This window comes from Oryctolagus cuniculus, chromosome 15 (genome assembly GCF_964237555.1).
Source record: "Oryctolagus cuniculus chromosome 15, mOryCun1.1, whole genome shotgun sequence".
NCBI lineage: Eukaryota > Metazoa > Chordata > Mammalia > Lagomorpha > Leporidae > Oryctolagus > Oryctolagus cuniculus.
The window spans coordinates 27,799,289-27,819,834 of NC_091446.1; the positions used below are offsets into that span (position 1 = coordinate 27,799,289).

Below are 20,546 nucleotides of genomic sequence, written 5' to 3' on the forward strand. Positions count from 1 at the left end.
TAAACAAGCAGAGTGGACAGTGGGAGAGAGAGGGAGACAGAGAGAAAGGTCTTCCTTTACCGTTGGTTCACCCTCTAATGGCCGGTGCACTGCACTGATCCGAAGCCAGGAGCCAGGTGCTTCTCCTGGTCTCCCAAGCAGGTGCAGGGCCCAAGCACTTGGGCCATCCTCCACTGCACTCGCAGGCCACAGCAGAGAGCTGGACTGGAAGAGGAGCAACCGGGACAGAATCTGGCGCCCCGACCAGGACTAGAACCTGGTGTGCTGGCGCCGCAGGCGGATGATTAGCCTATTGAGCCGCGGCACCCGCTTAAATAAATAAATCTTAAAAAAAAAAAAAAAAGCAAGCAAGCAAGCAAGCTTGAGTCAAGTCCCAGCTAATCCACTTCTGATCCAGCTTCCTGCTAGTGCACACTCTGAGAGGCAGCAGCTGATGGTTGAAGTCCTTGGGTCCCTGTCACTGAAACATCCTTTTAAGTATACTATTTTTAGCCCCAGACAACCCACATTTGAGAAATGGTTTCTGATCCTCAGCTTGCTGTCACATCTTTGAATCCTTGCAACATCTAGAATTAAAAAGTTCTAACTGGCCGGCGCCGCGGCTCACTAGGCTAATCCTCCGCCTAGCGGCACCGGCACACCGGGTTCTAGTCCCGGTCGGGGCACCGGATTCTGTCCTGGTTGCCCCTCTTCCAGGCCAGCTCTCTGCTGTGGCCAGGGAGTGCAGTGGAGGATGGCCCAGGTGCTTGGGCCCTGCACCCCATGGGAGACCAGGAAAAGCACCTGGCTCCTGGCTCCTGCCATCGGATCAGCGCGGTGCGCCGGCCGCAGCGGCCATTGGAGGGTGAACCAACGGCAAAGGAAGACCTTTCTCTCTGTCTCTCTCTCTCACTGTCCACTCTGCCTGTCAAAAAAAAAAAAAAAAACAAAAAAAAACAACTAACTGCTAAAATTGCTTTCCTTGGTCTCCTTAAGAAGAAATTGAGGCTACAGGGTTAAACCATTTGCTCAGGGGCCCATGTGGTGATTTTTTAGGTTAAGCCATCACCAGTGACAGCAGCATCCCATATCAGAGTGCTGATTCCCGTCCCAGCTGCTCTGCTCCCCATCCAGCTTCCTGCTAATTATCTGGGAAACCAGTGGAATATGGCCCAACTCCTTGGGCCCCTGAAACCACATGGGGAGACTCAAATGCAGCTCTGGCTTCTGCCCAGCCCAACCCTGGCTATTGAGGCCATTTAGAGAGTGAGCCACAGATGGAAGATTCTCTCTCTCTCTCTCTCTCTCTCTCTCTCTAATTCTGCCTTTCAAGTAAATAATCTTTTTTTAAATCCTCAGATTTTTCTCTAGAAATACAATTTAGTCCATCTGACAGTGGGACTTTCTAAATGTTTTACAGTTTTCCTGGGAGTTTCTTATATACTTTGAGAAACCGAATTGGCAGGCCGGCACCACAGCTCAATAGGCTAATCCTTTGCCTGCGGTGCTGGCACACCGGGTTCTAGTCCCAGTTGGGGCGGCGGATTCTGTCCTGGTTGCCCCTCTTCCAGGCCAGCTCTCTACTATGGCCCTGGAGTACAGTGGAGCATGGCCTGGGTCCTTGGGCCCTGCACCCGCATGAGAGACCAGGAGAAGCACCTGGCTCCTGGCTTCAGATCAGCGTGGTGCACTGGCTGCAGCGCGCCGGCTGCAGCGCCCATTGGGGGGTGAACAACGGAAAAAGGAAGACCTTTCTCTCTGTCTCTCTCTCTCACTGTCCACTCTGCCTGTCCCCCCCCCCCCAAAAAAAAAAAAGAGAGAGAAACCAAATTGGCAGAGAAAGCAATGGTGGTGCTAAAAAGTGATGATGGTAGCAAATAGACAAGAGTCATGTGGGGGGCATGGAAACATAAATTCCACCAAATAAAATTCTTGTAATCTGGGGCGGATGTTGTAGCACAGTGAGTTAAGCTGTTGCTTGGGACATCTGCATCGGAGTGCCTGGGATCAAGGTCCACTTCCCCTTCCAATCCAGCCTTCTGGTAGAGCACACCCCCAGGAGTCAGCAATGATGGCTCTCAAGTACTTGGGTTCCTGCCACCTATATAACAGACCCAGATGGAGTTCCAGGCTCCTGGCTATGGCTTGGCCCATCCCTGGCTGTTGCAAACATTTGAAGAGTGAAGCAACAGATGGAAGATCTCTCTCACTCGCTCACTCGTTCTGCTTCAAAGAAATATACTTTTAAAAATACTCTTGTAAGGTGCTGGTGCTGTGGCACAATGGGTTGAGCCACCACTTGCAGTGCCAACATCCCATATGGGCTTCAGTTTGGGTCCCAGCTGTTCCACTTCCTATCTGGCTCCCTGCTAATGTGCCTGGGAAAGCAATGGAAGATGGCCCAAGTGCTTGGGCCCCTGCCACCCAAATGGGAGACCTGGAAGAAGCTCCGGGCTCCTGGCTTCAGCCTGGCTCAGCCCTGGCTGTTGCAGCCATCTGAAGAGCAGATGAAAGATCTTTAAAAGAAAAAAAGAAACAGCAATGCTACTAAGTGTTTAAGGAAATTTTAAGGGTGTGAGCAATTGAGCAATGTGGGGAGAAGATATAGAACACAAAGGCCAGGAGAGGAAATTAGATGGGAGAGATCCAGGAAGCTTCTGTGGGCTTTTGCTTTTTTTTTTTTTTTTTTTTAAACAACATAGCCAGCCAGAGAGCTTTCCAACTCACTAGTTCACACCCCAAATGGCTGCAATAACCAGAGGTGGACCAGGCCAAAGCCAGGACCTAGGAAATTAATTTGGGTCTATCCCATGAGTAGCAGGGACCCAACCACTGGAGCCATCATCTGTAGCCTCCCAGCTGGAATTGGACTGGAGCTGGGACTTGTATCCCTGACACTCTGGGGTCGGGATGAAAGCATCACGGGTACAAGCGTCACCACTAGGCCAAATGCGTAACTCTGCTATCTGTTTGTTATTGTTTCTTTGTTTTGTTCTTAAAGATTTATTTATTTATTTGAAAGGCAGAGTTACACAGAGCGAAGGAGAGATAAAGACAAATCTTCCATCCGCTGGTTCACTCCACAATTGGCTGCAACGGCCGGAGCTGTGTCAATCCAAAGCCAGGAGCCAGGGTCTCCCATGCTGGTGCAGGAGCCTCTTCCAGGTCTCCTACGCAGGTGCAGGGGCCAAAGGACTTGTTCTGCTTTTTCAGGCCATAGCAGAGAGCTGGATCAGAAGTGCAGCAGCTGAGACTCCAACCATATGGGATGCTGACACTGCAGGCAGTGGCTTTTACCCACTATGTCACAGAACCAGCCTGTTTTGTTTTTTAAGAAGATCTTCTTGGGGCCGGTGCTGTGGTGCAGCGGGTTAATGCCCTGGCCTGGAGCGCCAGCATCCCATATGGGCGCTGGTTCCAGTCCCGGCTGCTCCTCTTCCAATACAGCTCTCTCCTATGGTCTGGGAAAGCAGTAGAAGATGACCCAAGTGCTTGGGCCCCTAAACCCATGTGGGAGACCCGGAAGAAGCTCCTGGCTCCTGACTTTGGATCGGCGCAGCTCTGGCCGTTGCAGCCAATTGGGGAGTGAACCATCAGATGTAAGACCTCTCTCTCTCTCTCTCTCTCTCTCTCTGTAACTCTGACTTTCAGATAAATAAATAAATATTAAAAAAAAAAATCTTCTTCCCTGGGTCAATGTTAAGTCCCAGATGCTCTACTTCTGATCCAGCTCCCTGCTAATGTGCCTAGGAAAGCAGTGGAAGATGGCCCAAGTCCTTGGGTCCCTGCACCTTCGTGGGAGACCCAGATGGAATTCCTGGCTCCTGACTTTGGCCTGGCACAACCCTGGCCATTGCAGCCATTTGGGGAGTAAATCAGTGAACAGAGGATCTCTTTCTCTTCCTCTTTCTTTCTCTTTAACTCTGTCTTTCTTTAATCCTCCACCTGGGGCGCCGGCATCCCATATGGGCGCCGGGTTCTAGTCCCGCTTGCTCCTCTTCCAGTCCAGCTCTCTGCTGTGGCCTGGGAAGGCAGTGGAGGATGGCCCAAGTGCTTGGGAGACCAAGAGGAAGCACCTGGCTCCTGGCTTCGGATTGGTGCAGCGCGCCAGCCGTAGCGGCCACTTGGGGGGTGAACCACCGGAGGCAAGACCTTTCTCTCTCACTGTCTATAATTCTACTTGTCAAATAAATAAATAAAAATACTGGAATGCCTCTGAATTAATCATTTTAACATGTTTAACTTTTAGGCCTGCATTGTGGTACCTGCAGCACTCGCATCCCAAAAGAGCACCCAGCTGCTTCACTTCCCATCCAGCTCCCTACTAATGCACCTGGGAAACCAGTGGAAGACGGGCTGAGTTCTTGGGCCCGCCATTGTGACCATTTGGGGAATGAACCAGCAGAGGGAAGATCTGTCTTTCCTTCTCTCTCCTCTCTGTAACTCTGCCTTTCAAAAATGTTTAATTTTGTCATGTAAATTTCACCTCAGAAACAAAGAAAGCTGGCTGGTTAGATTTATTCATTCAAATCAGCTAAGCCTCCCCTTCTCCAGGCCATTGACAGTCAGATCAGGATGGCCCACTCTACCACATTCCAGTTGTCAGGCGGCTGGAACTTTTCTTCCCATTTTTGCTTGCACCTGATTCCCAGAGCTGCTCTACAGATATTCTCTCCCTCCCCAAGTCTGATCCACACAAGAAGCAAGGCAGGAGAAGTGGGTCAAGTGCTTGTTAGCTATGTGACCTAGGGCAAATTACCTAACTTACCTAAGTCTGATTCCTCCAGGAGTCAAAATCTTGGTACTCAACAGCATAGAGATGGTGTTTCCTTGAAAGAAACTGGGTCACTAGCTAGGATGGGAATGGTGGTAGAGGGGCAATCTTTCCAGAGAAAGGGCGGCTAGAACTGAGGTGTTAGGAGGCGTTAACTAGTTCATAGGTGAAGAGAGAAGAGTGTTTTACAAGCAAGTTCTAATTTATTAACCTCTAGGGCCTTAGACTTCTTGCTTGTTCAGTGAAGAGAACACTACCTTCTTCCAAACGCCTTCGTGAGAAGCAGATGACAGCACAGGTGTGAACCACCTAGCACAGTACCCGGCACACAGCCCACACTCAACAAATGCCCTGCTTTTCCTACTCCCTTGCCTTCCACCTTCTGCATGGGAAATCTTGGAAAAGAGACCCTGCCATTCAGAGGGGCAATGATCTTCACAGGAGAGGTTATCAGCTCAGCTGTCCACCCAAGTGATCTGGATCACCATGGAATCTGGTCAAGCTAGTTAGCTGGTATGAGTGGCCACAGGGCAAATTGTCACAGGATTGGGGGGGAGGCACATTTATGACAACATACAGAAGGGGGTCAAAGCAAGCATTCCCCTCTCTTCCATACCATCTCAAATCGTCCAGCCAATTCAGCCCCCTCCTGACACTCTGGAGGCAAAGCAACCTTAGGAACAGCATAAAGGAGCTCAAGTCTGCTGAGCACTGCTCGCACAGTGGGTGCCAGGCGAGGTAACTGGGTATACCCAGTGTCCAGCTGATTCTCAGCCTTCAGGTACTGGTTACTGAGGGTACAGCCGAAGCTCAGGGCACGGTAATCAGCTGTCCCAGGTCATTCAGCTGGTGATAGCTAGGGACAAGCAGAGCTGGAACTCACACCGAGGCATCCAGAGCAGAGCCCATGTTCTGTTGGTGAGTCCCCCTAATCCACTCTGTGGGGGAACACCAGGAGGAGGTGGACTCCGGCAGGAGATGCTGTCAAGGACACACTCCCTGAGTGTGGACTGCTTCTGTCAAGTTCCTTTGTGTCCTGGTGGGGGCAGTGATGCGAAGAGCTGGGGGTGAGGAATCCACAATGCGGCACCTCCCCATTCTAAGCTCACAGGAGGGAGAGGGACCCCCGTCCCCAGGCTGCACCTCCCCTTATTTCATGCTCCCTCAGCAAAAACCTAAGGTGCTAAGGGGTCTCAAACACTTCAGCCTTCACATCTGCAACCGTCCCCCAACCAGTCAAGCCAGCTATGCAGATTCTGGGCTACAATGAGGGAACCAAACAGTCCTGTCCACCAAGCCCCCCAAGTAACAAAAGGGGAAGACTCCTACCAAGTCGCCCCAGAGAGGGGACACTAGCCTGGGATCCTGCCCTGAAGTTTAACAGAAAAGCCAGCAGCTGGGGACCCCCAGGCAGATCCCCACCCCTCCCTCCTCCCGGCTAATAGGTATTTCCTGTTTATGAGGCAGCTAAGGCTGGGCTTTTGGGAAGGGATGGAGATGGAGCCCCTCCCTTCCTAGGCTGGCTAGGGGAGTCCTTGAGGAGTGCCTGAAGGTTGGGAGGCTCCTCCCTGGGGAAGCCGTGCTTCTAACGTGGGCCCTCAGATCCTCTCTCCCCACCCCCAACCCCCTTGGCCTCTGCCCCTAAGGGTTGGGGGCACTGGAGGGGTCGGCTTCCAGTAGTCTCCAAAGCCCTCAAAAGAGCAGCTTCCAGGCACGGGGGCGGAGGCGGGGTGGGGTGTGGAAGGCGCCGAGGCTGGATGAAGGGGGGGAAGGGAGGAGAGTCTTGACTGATGCGTCAGAGCCCGTGAGGGGGAAGGATGGCTGCTCTCCCCCTACCCAGTCCAGCCAGGTGGTCATTCCGCAGCCCCCTCCCCCCAGCAAAACGCGGATCCCAAGCCTTTGGGCGGGGGGAGGGCGGGAACCCCACTTAATTAACCCTTTTAGTTCTAGTCCCAACTGGTTTAGCAGGCAAGGGAGGAGTGGTTAATTTTGGGGGGGTGAGTTGCAGGGTTGCTGCAGAAAATTAGGATAGTGTTTCTCTCCCAACCCAGCCTGGGGTAGGGGTGCATAAAAAGGGGTCTCTACAATAAGGCAGGGGGTCTCCGCAGGGAGCAAGGGCCGGTGATCATTGGTCCCTTTTCCCCTCCCGGAACGCGGCCTGGGGTGGAGAGAGCTACACCTCACTGCCCACCCTGGCTCCGCCTCCCCAGCCCCGGCTCCCGCGCCGGCTCAGCCACGCTCCCAACCCGGCGGCACCCGGAGGACAGACACCGAATGTGAGGCTTCGCCTCCCATCCCCCCCTCCACACCGTCCTCCCCTTCTGGGGTCTCTGCCTCCGTCTCCTTTTTTAAAAGCTGCGTCACATGCATGCCGTTCGCTGAGCGCTCCGGGCCCCTCGCCGCCCTCCCGCCGCGCGGCGCACGCACGTCGTCGCTAGCTGCGCGCTCGTCCAGGTCACTTTGACACAGCTCTCCCCTCCCACTAGCAGGACAATTAGCATATTAATAAAGCCCGGCCCAGCCCGCCGGGGGCTGGAGAACCGGCGCCAGCGAGAGGCGAGCGCGAGCGCGAGGACGCGGGCGCGGGCGCGGGCGGGGGAGCGGCGGCGGCGGCGGCGGCGGCTGCGGGGAGGGCGGCGGCGAGGGCGGCGGGAGCGCACAGACACGCACACGCACACGCGCACACACGGACACACACTCCGGGGACGCACGCCCGCGCGCACACACGCAGCGGCAGCTCGCCTTCCTGCCTGGCTTCCTTCCTGTCTGCTCGGCGCCTGACAGGCCCCTCGCTGCAGCCAGGGGCCGCCCGCACCGGGCAGAGGCCGGGTCGGGCCGGCGGCGAGGGCAGCGGGGGCCGCGGGCGGCGGCGGCGGCTCATGCCCGGCCTGTCCCCCCGCGAGGGGCGGGCACCGTGACTCGGCTGGGCCCCCAGCGGCGGGCGATGTGAAGATGTCAGTGGGCTGTGCCTGTCCTGGTGAGTGGGGCGCGCGGTCGCCTGGCCCCTCCCTTCCTGACCCTCCCCGCGGACCCCTCACCCCTTGGTTGGCGAGAACTTGTGTGGGGGTCGTCAATGGGATGGGGGAGGTTGGGGCTATATGGGGTCCGCAGGGAGGGTTTTCCCCTACCGTGTAAAGACGCACCCGCCCAGAGGCGTTGGGAGGGGGCACAGAGGCTAGCTTATGTGTATGTGTTTTTCTGGGGGGGAAGCTAATTGGGGAGGGGTTGGGGGGACTGAAATTCCCAGAATTCCAGGGTGTTAGCCAATCACAAGTGACTCTGGACTTTTGACCCCCCCCTTAGGTCATCATAGAGTTGTGATTGGCTGGTTTGGGGTGCCCCCCCTTCCCTGCTGCCTATTGCCTCTTACATATTCTGTGACACCCCCTTCAGGCTGTTTCCAAGGACCTGTTTTGGGGGAGAGTTTACGGGGGCCCATCTTGCCCCCCTCCAACTTTGCCTGCCTGTTGCCAGGGAAGGTTGTCCCTCCTGAGGGGCAGGAGGTACTCCTTGGGGGGTGCCTGATAATTGGGCCCTTGGGTCTGGCATCTCTGCGCTAGTGGGAGGGGGAATGTGACAGCCCCAGGAAAACTAGGAAATAGAGTGATTGGTGGAGAGTTAAGTTGGGGAGAGCAGCGCTTGACCCCAAAGTGAGAACTTGCAGAGTTCACGTTCCTGCCTCCCTAAGACCTTTCAGCTCTTCCTAGGGGCAGTGCTTTTTCCTGGAGGGGGAGGAAAGACAGAAGCCATGTGACTGGGAGAGGTGTTCCACGGAGGGTCCTCAGATTGGTCCTCCTGTTCCGGGCTGGCATCAGCTTCCTCCAGGAAGGCAGCCTCACTGAATCTAGCCCCTCCAGATGCTGGTTCTCTGGGAGGCCTGTATTCCCCAACTGGACCCCACCCCCAAATACACACAAACACAGCCACACATCCCCAGGGAAGCTGCCAGTGTGGAAGCTTCCTTGGCAATCACGTGACCCAGGCCGGGCTGGGCCGGGCTGGGCACACACCAAGGGCCTGCTGAGGCTGACATTTAAGGGGCACAGGGCCGCAGAGGGAGGGCTAAGAGAGTCTAAGGATCCTGGAATATCCCAGTGTGGAAGCAGCTGACTCCTGCTGTAGAGAGTGGGAGAGAGAAGGAAGAACTGGCCAAGCTGGAATCCTGCCTTGCTCCACCACCCTTTCTCCTAGGAGCTGGGTGTGCATGTTTTGAGTATTTTCTTCCTTCTAATCGCCCCATGCTGGGCAGTACCCCATTCATATCCATGCATGCTCTCGGGCCATCCTGGGTCCTGACCCTCCATCTCCACACAGGAGCAAAGCAAAAACTAAGACTGAGCAAACTAGAGGACTGAGTCTTCGGTTTTGATTCTTAGATGGGGCAGGGGGTGTATACAGAGGGTTTTCAGGCTGGAGGCGGTTGGAAGGTTGGTTCTGAAGTTGGGACAAGGTGCCTGGGTCCAGTGGGAAGACAGGGAAAGTTTCTTACTCTGGGGGCAGCAGCATGGGGACAGGAAGAAGACCTGTGTGCAGGGGTGTGCCATGGGTGGGGGAGGGGCACAAGTTCAGACATTGCCCCCAAAAGGCATATTCTTTTTGTGTGTCTTGGTGGACTGGCTGAAGGAGAGGGGGCAAAAGATGGCAAAGAGTGAGGACTGTTCCTCCTGGCCATGGAGAAGTGTGATGGATTAACAGCACAGAGGATGGACTGAGGTTAGACTTCAAGGAGAGCCACACGGGAAGAGCTTGCCAAGAGTGGCGTGGAGGTAGGGAATGGTAGGAGTTGGGGTAAGAGAGGGGATCATTCTAGCATGGGTGGTCAGGAGCCATGCAAGTATGCAAGGGCATCGTCGCTGGATTAGCAGTTCAAGCCCAGAGACTCCCCCGCCTTGAGCTGCCCTGGGGTGAGGGCTGAGGTGCCCTGGCAGGTCGCCTGCCGCCTGCTTGCCTGCCTGCCTGCCTGCCTGAGTCTCTCCTTTGTGCTCTGCTGTCTCCTGGCTCCTCCTCCTCCCCCAGCCCGGCAGAGACAGCACATGCCCCACACATGTGACTGAGGGAAGCCAGAGCACACGCAGACCCACACACATGCACACACAGAAATACCAGAAGATACACACATACACGCACCCCTAGCTCCCATAGTGCTCCTGTGGTGGAAGCCACTTCTGGGGCTGAAAGGGCCAGAAGCAGGAGGAACCTCTGCTAAGGGGCATCGCCCTGGGCAGGATGCTAAGAGTGCCAGGGCCCGCCTGGGGCAGCATGTGGCTCAGAAGGGTTAAGGCAGGGAGGAGTAGGGGGAGGGGAGGAGGCAGCAGTGGTGGCGGCTGGGAGCCAGGAGAGGAGGATGGCAGAGCGCCAGGCCAACGGGAGGCCGGGCACAGACAAAGGAAGGGGGGCAGGCACACTGGAGGCCTGGGTCAGGGGCCCAGGCAGGGGGCAGTGCTGGTACCTTATCCTGTGGGCTGGGGCGGCTGCTGTCATTTGAGTCCACCTCCAGGAGGAGTGCTCTGTCTTCTCTCCCTCCTTACCTTTGTCATTCTTGGCTGCTCCCTGCCACCACCAATTTTAGGTCCTTCTAACTCAGACTTGCGTGCTCAAGCTGGACCTGTTCTGAGCCCCTGTGCACCAGGGAAACTGGCTCAGAGCAGACACAGGCTTGCTAGAGAAGGGGACGAGGTACGGGCCTGTGTGGGTGATATGCCAGAGTCTTGAGACATCTTGGTGTTTAGGGGCCCTTCTTCCCCACAGTGAGACAGGAGGGCCCTTGTGTGAGGAGGCGGGCTGGGTGGGGGTTCTGAGCTCTGGGCTAGGGGCAGATTCCCAGAGCACAGACCCAACCCCCTTCTCCATGTGGACAGTCCTTTGAGGCCTGGAGGAGGAGGGGGAGGAATGGCTGCAGTGCCCCAGGGCTAGTGAATATAGTGGGGCTGAAAGTCCAGAGTTGCAGCCTCCAGCCCTCCTGTGTCCCTGCCTTCTAGACGAGTAAGGATGTTTGGCCCTGTGCACTGTAAGGAGTTCTCCAGGGACTGCCTGAGAACACAGCTTGGGAAGTAATGGGGATTGCCCTGTTGGTGGTTGGAGAGCTGGGCTGTAAACTTGGTAATCAGTGGCAATGTGTTAAGCCCTGGGGGCAGGATATATGTTGCAAGGTCTGGCTTGGGGTTTCAATGTCATGGGTTTCAATAGGTTTGTGAAAAGTGGGGTCTCTGCTGTAGCCAGGCTGTGATGGGGAATAGTATGTAGGTTTCAGGAAGGGTGGTTTATGGAGTAAGTTCCAGTATAACAGTCAGTCAGGGTATGCGTGTGATAGTCTGTCCTGGGTTATGGGGGCATGAGACAGTTATGGTGTTACGGTGTGTATATTGGGGGTCGGAGTACATGTGTGTAACAGGTCCCAGTTTATGTGGAAGTCAGGGACTGACTGTGTGTGTGTGTGTACCTGTCTGTGTCCTGAGGTGTATCACAGGTTGACAGGTGTATCAGGTACTGATTTATGTGAAAGTGAGATTCGTTATCCGTGGAGGATATTCCCAGTGCTAGGGTGTGATGGTTGCACAACCTCTGTCCTTGGGGTTGTATGCAAGTACCTGTGTGTGTGTGTGTGTGTGTGTGTGTAGCAGAGGAGCAGACACTAACATGGCAAAGAGGTAGGAAGTACCAGAGTCCCTTATCCCTGTGTTTGGTTTCCTTGTCCTGTGTGTCTAGGTAGTAGTCCTGGGCTGCCCCCAAGTTTGAGAACTGCCCCCTGCCTTGGGATGCCCCTTGTCCAATTGAAGAACAGGCCCACCTCCGCTGACTCCTGTGCCCTCTCTGAGGCTTGAAGGGGCAAGTTTGCCTTCCCCAGCTCTGACACCACGTGGCTTTAGGGTGGTGGTGGGGGGAAGGGGGCTTCCCATTAAGGTGAGCCCAGGCTGGGGCTTGGAACTTGGCTGGGTTGGGGCAGGGCAGCCCGGAGTGTCCCCTCCCAGCAATCGGTGTTTACAGGCTGAAGTCAGAATGTGTCTCTGTCAAAAATAGCCCCCGGAGCCTCCCCCCAGCTGCTCGGGGAGTTCCGCGGAGCAGCCCAGGGTGGCAGCCCAGGCCAGCCTTCTCCCCGAGCCCTCTGGGGAGAGGAGGGAGGAGAGACCGGGGCGGGGTAGGGGGGAGGCTGGGGAGGCAGTTCGAAGACACTGGGAGTGTGCGGAGAGGAGAGCACAGTCCCCCTGCCCACGACTCTGGCTGCGCTTCGCCCCTGCCCCCCCGCAGGCCTCCCCCTGCATCCAGGTCTCTTCCGGCCCAGGCCGTCGGTCCCCTGTCTCTCCCCGTCTCTGTCTCTCTTTTGTTTTTCTCAGCAGTCCCTCCCTCGCGCCCTCCCTCCCTCGCTCGCTCTTCCTCTTTCCTCGCGGGGAGGGGGCGGGGCCGGCGGGGCGGCTCCACCCTCCGCCCGCCCTGGGGCCTCATTCGGAGAGGAGCTCGGAGAGAGCGAGCGGGGAGGAGGAGGAGGAGGAGGAGAGGAGGGAGGGAGGGAGAGAAAGGGAGAAAAGGCAGGCAGCCGGCGGGCGCTGCGTGTGTGTCTGAGTGTGCGAGTGAGTGTGGGTGCTGGGCCCTGCCTCTCCTGGTGCCCCCAGCGGAAGGGCCCGGTGGCCTGGGGAGGGCGGGCGGGCTGCTCGGAGGCAGAGGCAGCGAGAGGCGGCGGCGGGGAGAGCCGAGGAGGAGGAGGAGAGAGGAAAGAGCGGAGCAGCCATTGTTGAGGGAAACCTTGCAAACAAAGAAGGCTCCGGACTCCCCGCGGCCCCCCGCCCCCCAGGCCGGCCCCCTGGCCCCCAGCCCCCGGCCCAGTGGCCATTGTAACTTTCCCCCGGGGCTGTGGCCGCCGCGGGGCGGGCTAAGGCCGTGCGTGTGCGTCTTTGTGCGGCCGGTGGAGTGGAGCTCCCAGCCAGGCCTGCCTGTCCCACTCGGGACATGAGCGGCTGAAGTTGGCCCCCCTCAGTCCTCACCCCTGCCAGGGCCCCCTGGGCTCCCAGCCGCTCCCCGCACCTCTCCTGGCCCCTCAGTTCTCCCAGGTAAGTCTGGGCACCCTGCAAGCCTGTTGGGGGTGGGCGGAAGGCCCTCAGTCCGGCCCTGGCCTGGGAGAGGTGCCCCAGCTCAAGAGGCCGGGGCTCTCTGGCCTGCTGACCCACCCACCGGCAGCCACCCCCACCCCACGAAGGGAGGGGGCTTGCCCTCAGGTCTGGCTCGTTACCATGGAAATGCCCAGCTGGAAGAACCCCCCCATCAGCCCCAGGTTGTAGCACAGTCTTGAGAAAACTTTACTAGTTTGGGCTCTTGGTCTCCTTTCCCCCCTCCTAAATTAGACTCCCAGATGGCTAGGGTGGGGGAACAGGCCCACTCCCGGGTTGGAGGACACATCCCCGTCACCCCCACCCCCACCTTGCTCCCTCCACCCCTGCTACTGGGGACAGGCAGCAACAGGGACAGATGGTCTGGGTGATGTCCCTCCCCTTCTCTTCTCACTCCCAAGCTCTTGTGCTGGGGCTACTGGGAGTTGCTGTGGCTCAGGAGAGCTGCTGAGCTTGTTTGTGTCCATTCACTGGAGGTGTAAATAGAGACCCCAGAACCTTGGGCTTCAGCTCTAGAAGCCAATACCCAGTCCCAGGCAGTGCCTGTCCCTTCTTGAGAGAGAGGGAGAGAGAGGAACTTAGGCTGTGAGACTTTTCTGGAACTGGGGAGGAAGGAACCCAGGTGTCCTGATCTCGAGTTGACACATGTCTTCAAGTGGACTCTGCACTCGGGGTGGTGGTAGTTATGCTGTGGGGGAAAGGATCCCCTAACTATGGGAGGAGATCCAGATGGGAGAATGCAGACTCTGAGTTCATTGCCCAGGCCTGGCTTCTGGTGGGCTGTGTAAACTTGGGTTTCCTGCGTGGCGGTAATCTACCTTGGCGGCTGGGTGGGGGCCGTCTCTGCCGAGACACAGGTTCGGTCCAAACTGGCATGTGGAGGCAGTGCGTGCCATACTTGGACCATGTGGATGTGGCCTGTACAGTGCTTGCGCGGGGTGAGGGCCTATTGAGGCTCCCAGATCCTGCCTGGGGCTGCTGGGTTCCAGCCCTTGGTAGGCGTGTTGGGGCGAGATGAGGGTGGAAGCCTGCTAGGCAGGATGAGGCACACGCATGTGCAGGCACACGCATGTGCAGGCACACACAGGCTCTGACTCCTGGCACCTTCAGGGACTGTGCAGTCTAGGCCCCTCTGGGACCCTCCTTTTGCCCACATTGTGAGGAGAGGGCCCTGGGGAGAGAGTTAAATGACACATGTTGGCACAGGGTCTTCCTTTGTCTCTTCCCCCCAAGGAACAACATAGGTTTTCTGTCTGCACTGGGGAGGGAGCTCACATTCTGCCAGTACAGCTACCCTCCCCAAAGCAGTCCAGATCTGGGGGCCTGCGGAAGTTGCTTAGACCAGGGCCAGAACCTGTGGGGCGGTGCCTCAGTTTCCCCCTATTTCTGGCAGGGGGTTAGCAGAGCAGCAGGAGCACCTGGCTCATACCCAACAATGAACTGAACACTTTTTCGGGCAGGAGATTGCTGGGAATTGTGTGCTGTTGGATGAAGAGGGGGCATGTACAGGTGCACAGATGCACAGCAGAGACCCTTGTTTGGTTATCACTTGCCTCCTGGACCTGGGATCCAGTGGAGGCAGCTCTGTCCCTCCCCCACTGCAAGTCTCAGGAGAGAAGGGCTTGAGGCTTTGGGTTTCTGGTTTGGAGACAGTACTCTACCCATGGTGGGTGTGAGGGTGGGGGCTGGGCTGATAAGGGAGTGGCCGTTGGTGGGGGAGGCTGAAGGCCCAACTGGTTATCTGGTGGGTGGCACCCAACAGGCACCCCCTCCCCCTTTATCTTCCCAGACCCTGGGCTTCTGAGACCCTGGAGGTGGAGGAGGGGCAGAGAGTACCTAAGACCCCCCCTTTCTCCTCCCCCACCTTGGTCTGTAGAGGGCAGTAAAGGGGTCAGATGTTTAGAAGTAGTACATGATATGGGAGTCCAAAGGATCTGGGCTCAAGTCCTAGCTTTGTGGGTTACCTGCTTTGCCTCATCTGTAAAATGGGACTATTTCAGTCAACCCTGCTACCTCACAAGGCGATTGAGATGCTTGAATGAAGCTATGTAGATAAAAAGGGAGTGTGTCAAAATCAGATTCTAATGTTTGGATATATATTCTGTGATACTAGTATTCTTCCCAGCGTCAGTTCCTCTTCCGTCATCTACGGCCCAGCAAAATGAAGAAATTGGGTTTTGAGTATGAGATTAGGGCTGAGTACTCCCGGTTTCTTAATGAAACAAAGACCGAGACCAGATTTGTTAGAGGGAGACAGGTGCTTCCTAGAGTGAGTAGTCCCTTGTTGTAATCTGGGCAGGGGGCTCAGTAAACCCATCTTCCTGGCCTAGCGGGCTCCCAGGAGAACTCCCAGGCGGCTCAGTGGGCTTTCCTTCCTTTCTAGGTTGCTCCTCCAAGTCGTTCAAGCTGTACTCGCCGAAGGAGCCCCCGAACGGCAACGCCTTCCCCCCCTTCCATCCCGGCACCATGCTAGATCGGGATGTAGGGTAAGTCTCTTGGCCACTTCCTTACCCTTCTCCAGGTGGGACCCTGCCTGGAGAGGGGAGGGAGTAACACCCCCACCACCACCAAATAATTCCGGTCTTCCACCCCCATTCTCATAGCCTCTTCCCTTACACAGCCCAACTCCCATGTACCCGCCTACATACCTGGAGCCTGGGATTGGGTAAGTGGAGTCCAGCGTGGGGGGGGGGGGGTGTCTTCCATTGTAATGGGAGAGGGCAGACTTGGGGGACAGTGAGAAGGCTCTGCTCCTGCTGACCTCTGTCCTTTACTTCCCCAGGAGGCATACACCATATGGCAACCAAACTGACTACAGGATATTTGAGCTTAACAAACGGCTTCAGAACTGGACAGAGGTATGGCCAGAGGAAAGAGGGCTGGGAAGAGGTGAGCGATCCGGGCACTCCTGTGGGTTGCCCTGTGACACAGACACACAACCCCCCTCTGCACTCCCTAGGAGTGTGACAATCTCTGGTGGGATGCTTTCACGACTGAGTTCTTTGAAGATGACGCCATGTTGACCATCACTTTCTGCCTGGAGGATGGACCAAAGAGATACAGTGAGTGACCTCCGGGGGTCCTGCTGTGTAGTTTCTGGAAGTGCCAGGGGAGACATCTGCCTGGGCCCTTTTGAGCTTCCTCTGTCTTGAAGAGTTTGTCTCCTCTCTACAGCTATTGGCCGGACCCTCATCCCACGCTACTTCCGCAGCATCTTTGAGGGGGGTGCCACGGAGCTGTACTATGTGCTTAAGCATCCCAAGGAGGCATTCCACAGCAACTTTGTGTCCCTCGACTGTGACCAGGGTAGCATGGTGACCCAGCACGGCAAACCCATGTTCACTCAGGTCAGCAACCCAGCTGCATGTGGGACCCCAAGACACCTGGGTTTGATTTCCTCTCTCCCAGCTTGTACTCAGGGTTGTTCCCCAGGGAGGCATAATGGGACGTGGCCAAATGAGAAGGGAAGGCAGGCACACTGCAGCATTCAGCAGACGATCCTTGAGCTTGTGTGCTTGAAGTTTTCTGGTCCCCGGTGGTGCAGCGGGACACAGAGCCTGACCCTGGAGAGCTTGTCGCAGAGGGCTGTGTCACAAGCTGGGTGGGGAGAGGACAAGGATCTGTTAAGTTTTTCTGTTCTGTGTGTATGTGTGTGAGGGGTCTTCAGAAAGTGCTTGGAAAATAGCTATTATGGATAAACTGGATTTCCAGTCTTTTTACACCAAAATACATTTTAACCTTTAATCTCATTTTCCACCAACTTTTTGAAGTGCCCTTGTATTAGACACTCGTATGTGTCTTTCTGTAAGGGCCAAGGGTGTTAACACATACAAAGGGGGTAGGGGCTACCCTAACAGTTAAGCACCCAGATTTATGAGCAGGCAGCAAAAATATGTGCCTTGGAAACGTGGGAAAACTCTGGCAGGCATGTTTGTAGGTTCGGGGAGTGGGCAGGGTTGTGACGGGCCTGTCCCCCAGGTGTGCGTGGAGGGCCGGCTATACCTGGAGTTCATGTTTGACGACATGATGAGGATAAAGACGTGGCACTTCAGCATCCGGCAGCACCGAGAGCTCATCCCCCGCAGCATCCTTGCCATGCACGTGAGTGCGAGGGAGCAGCAGGCAGCAGGAAGGGTTGCAACGGGGCCTGCTGTTTCCTGACGTGGCCGCAGACGGGGTTCGGGCTTTCTCATTTGGAGAGCAGGTTCCATAACAGCCCCGGTCCGTCTAAGGGTGTCACGACGCTCAGATGATAGGACCTGAGCGGACACAACCCAGGTGCAGTGCCACTGTCCTGTCTTCCTCGCCCTCCAGGCCCAGGACCCCCAGATGTTGGATCAGCTGTCCAAAAACATCACGCGGTGTGGGCTGTCCAACTCCACTCTCAACTACCTCCGAGTGAGTCTCTGGTCACTCAGTTTCTGCCCCGTCTCATTTGGTGTTGGCTCTGTGTCTCCCTCCTGACAAGCCGCCTCCCGGTCTGCCCCCAGCTCTGTGTGATACTCGAGCCCATGCAGGAGCTCATGTCCCGCCACAAGACTTACAGCCTCAGCCCCCGAGACTGCCTCAAGACCTGCCTTTTCCAGAAGTGGCAGCGCATGGTCGCACCCCCCGGTGAGTGCCCAGGCTGTGGCTTTATCTCCTTAGGCTGTTCCCCCTGCCCCCTGCCTTGTTCCCGCCTTGCATAACTGGGGTCAGGGTAGGAGCCAGACTGGAGAACAGGGCAGCCAGGGCCCTTCCCACCTGAACCTCCTTCCCTGCAACAGCGGAACCCGCACGGCAGCAGCCCAGCAAGCGGCGGAAACGGAAGATGTCAGGGGGCAGCACCATGAGTTCGGGGGGTGGCAACACCAACAACAGCAACAGCAAGAAGAAGAGCCCGGCCAGCACCTTCGCCCTCTCCAGCCAGGTACCTGTAAGCATCTCGGCTTTCTTCTCTCTTCTGGGCTGCCCCACCACTCACCCCTGACCCTGGTCCGGGCCCGAGCTCACTAGCCGGCATAGAAGCAAAGGCAGTTTTCCCCGTGCACTCTGCCAGCATGGACAGACTTCTTTCACTGATGAGAACAGAGTCCTTGGCAGGCACACGCTTGGCTGTGATCACACAGACTCAGCCATAGGAACGCAGGGCACAAGGGACGGAGACAGCCACGAGAACATACGGACTTTGAGGACCGATAGCTTGGAGCACGCAGACCGTCAGAAACACGCATGCACACACGCACGCACACACATGCACTGAGAGGAGGACACGCAGACTTGAGTGTTTGCAGGTCTAGAACACATGCACGTGCACACAGTCCCCTCCCTCACGTTTATGATCTGCGTTCCTACGTGTGGACGGAAGTGTAGCGACTCCCCTGACAGCTGGGGGCAGTGGACTAGGCGTCTAGGGGAGTAGACTGACTTCTCCCAGAATCTGATAGTCACGGGCTAAAGGCTGTGATGCTCTGGTGTCCTTCAGTGGGAAGGGTTCCGGGAGCTGAGGGTGTCAGCTCGGAGTTTGGGCTTTACATTGGGGTCCGAGGAGTGGGCGGGGAGGGTATTGAGCGTCCAGGGTGGGCACTGGGGCTCTGGGGGTATCTGCCGCCCTGGGTCGGGCGAGCCCCTGCCCCGATTATGTTTGGGGACCTCCGCCACTCTCAGGATGTGATGGTGGTGGGGGAGCCCACCCTGATGGGCGGGGAGTTCGGGGACGAGGACGAGAGGCTCATCACCCGTCTGGAGAACACCCAGTTTGACGCGGCCAACGGCATTGACGACGAGGACAGCTTTAACAACTCCCCTGCACTGGGCGCCAACAGCCCCTGGAACAGCAAGCCTCCGTCCAGCCAAGAAAGCAAATCGGAGAACCCCACGTCACAGGCCTCCCAGTGAAGGCCCTGCCGTGACCACCCAGCACTCTGCCTGCCTGCCCCACCCCTCGCAGCCCCAGGGAGCAGAAGACAGAATGAAGAGACTGAGCATGGGCATCCTCCATTCACCCACTTCAGGGAGGAACTGGACTTGCTGGGGGCAGGTGCCAAGATTTGCCTCCCAGTGTCCCTGGGCTGGGCCTGGCCTCTGCAGAGCCTCTTGGGGGAAGGGGGTACTCAGGTGGATGCCTCTGTGGGCCCTGGGCCTCTGAGAAATGTCCTGACCACCCCACCCCAGGGTGTTTGTCTCCATCGTCACTCCAAGCTCCGGGTTCCCTGTCCTCCTGACTTTACCCCCTTGAAGCCTTGGGTTGTCTGTACCCACAACTCTTAGGGACTCAAGAAGTTACACGGGGCTTGGCTGGATGCCCCTCCCCCTAGGCAGCTGGTAATTGAGGGGTAAAGCTCTGGGCTCCTCCTCCCTCTGCCATTTATCCCAGCTCCAAGTTTTTAAAAAAATATATTATTAAAAATGTAAGTTTAAAAAAAAAAAGTCATTCACGTCCCCCGTCTTCCCTCCTATTCAAAGCCCAGCTACCTCCCTACTCCCAGCAGATGGGGGGCCTGGGGCCCAGGTTGGGGTGAGGGGTGGGGAGGTGCGCAGATCATTTTTTTACAGTTTCAGAGCTTCAGACCAAGGAGACACTTTGCCATCTCTCTTCCCTTTCCCTCAGGAGTGCCTGGAGTTGGGGAAGACATGCTATGGCCAGGAGGGCCTTGGCAGCCATGTCTTCGTGACAGCCCCCTGCTCTGTCGCTCCCCAGCCTCCAGGACTCCGGCCTGTCCTCGTGCTCGTGACCCACTCTGTCCCAGCCCCCCACCCCTCATGGTGTGTAGTCTTCACAGTCCTCCACTACACAGCTGTCTTGGATGGGGGAGGCGCCCCGCTTAGGGAGTGTGGAGGGAAGGGAGCAGCCTTGTTTGTCGCTGTATTTTTTGTTCTGTCTCAGTCGGGCAGGCATGGAATGGGAGAGGGGCTCATCCACTCTCCTGCAGAACTCTTTCCCCAACCTCTCAACTGCATATGTAGGCCTACCCTGCCCTCATAGAGGGGAAGGAGCTGTAGAGGATGCCCCAGCTCTAAGCCCACCAGGGAGAAATAGGCCCCTGTGCCCCCCAGCTGAGGTAGAGGGTCTTCATCTCCCGACATCCCCTCCCCCTCCTTCTTCAGGGAAAGAAGGAGGCAGCCAGAATCCTGAGCTGCGTGTCTTGGTTAGACACGCGGAGGCTCAGGACTGGGGAGAGACCAGGAGCAGGGTCCCACGGAGCCACACCCAGCTCTGGCTTTGCCGCCTTTTCCTGTGGCCAGTCCCAGGAAGTGTTAGCACCGCCTCTCCCCTCTTCCCTCTGGAGTCTGCACTCCACCACACCCTGTTTCCTCCACGTTGGCTGCCACTTTGGGAAGGGTGGTGGTGTGTCAGGAGCTGAGGGAAGGGGTGAGGAAGGTGGATGTCCCACCCAACTGTAATGCCTTTTTTTTTTTTTTTTTTTTTTTTTTTTGGGCCATTTGAGTCATGTATGGTACTGATCAATAAAGAGACTTTTTGGTTTGAGAGTGTCCTGGTTGGTCATTGCCACCTAATAATGACTAGTCCAAGGCAGTCCCTCCTGCTCCTCCCATTTCATTTCCCCTTACTCTCGGAGTGGCCCTGTTTGTACCTCTCCTTCACCCCACACCCTGAAGAATGTCTCTAAATGCCCTTGCCTGGCCCCATCTCCCTCAAAAGTTGGTTTCCCAGCCTCACTGGGGACTTGCTCATCAGCCCCAGCTGTCATGAG

At 56.7% G+C, this 20,546-nt stretch overlaps 1 protein-coding gene across 3 annotated transcripts; it reads left to right on the top strand.

The window, feature by feature from the left end:
- The first annotated feature begins 7,564 nt into the window (after positions 1-7,564).
- LDB1 (LIM domain binding 1) lies at positions 7,565-20,322 on the top strand. 3 transcript variants are annotated; one of them, XM_051824132.2, is made up of 11 exons: positions 7,565-7,730; positions 15,236-15,338; positions 15,473-15,517; positions 15,635-15,710; positions 15,812-15,914; positions 16,027-16,199; positions 16,831-16,953; positions 17,167-17,250; positions 17,343-17,466; positions 17,619-17,767; positions 18,499-20,322. In XM_051824132.2, the coding sequence occupies exons 1-11, from the start codon at positions 7,706-7,708 to the stop codon at positions 18,727-18,729; spliced, it is 1,236 nt and encodes a 411-aa protein (XP_051680092.1). In that variant the 5' UTR covers positions 7,565-7,705; the 3' UTR covers positions 18,730-20,322. The 3 variants fall into 3 exon arrangements, with proteins under 3 accessions (XP_051680092.1, XP_051680093.1, XP_008268617.1); XM_051824133.2 differs by having other exon boundaries at positions 17,619-17,761; XM_008270395.4 differs by lacking the exon at positions 7,565-7,730 and adding an exon at positions 12,657-12,795.
- Positions 20,323-20,546: the final 224 nt, after the last annotated feature.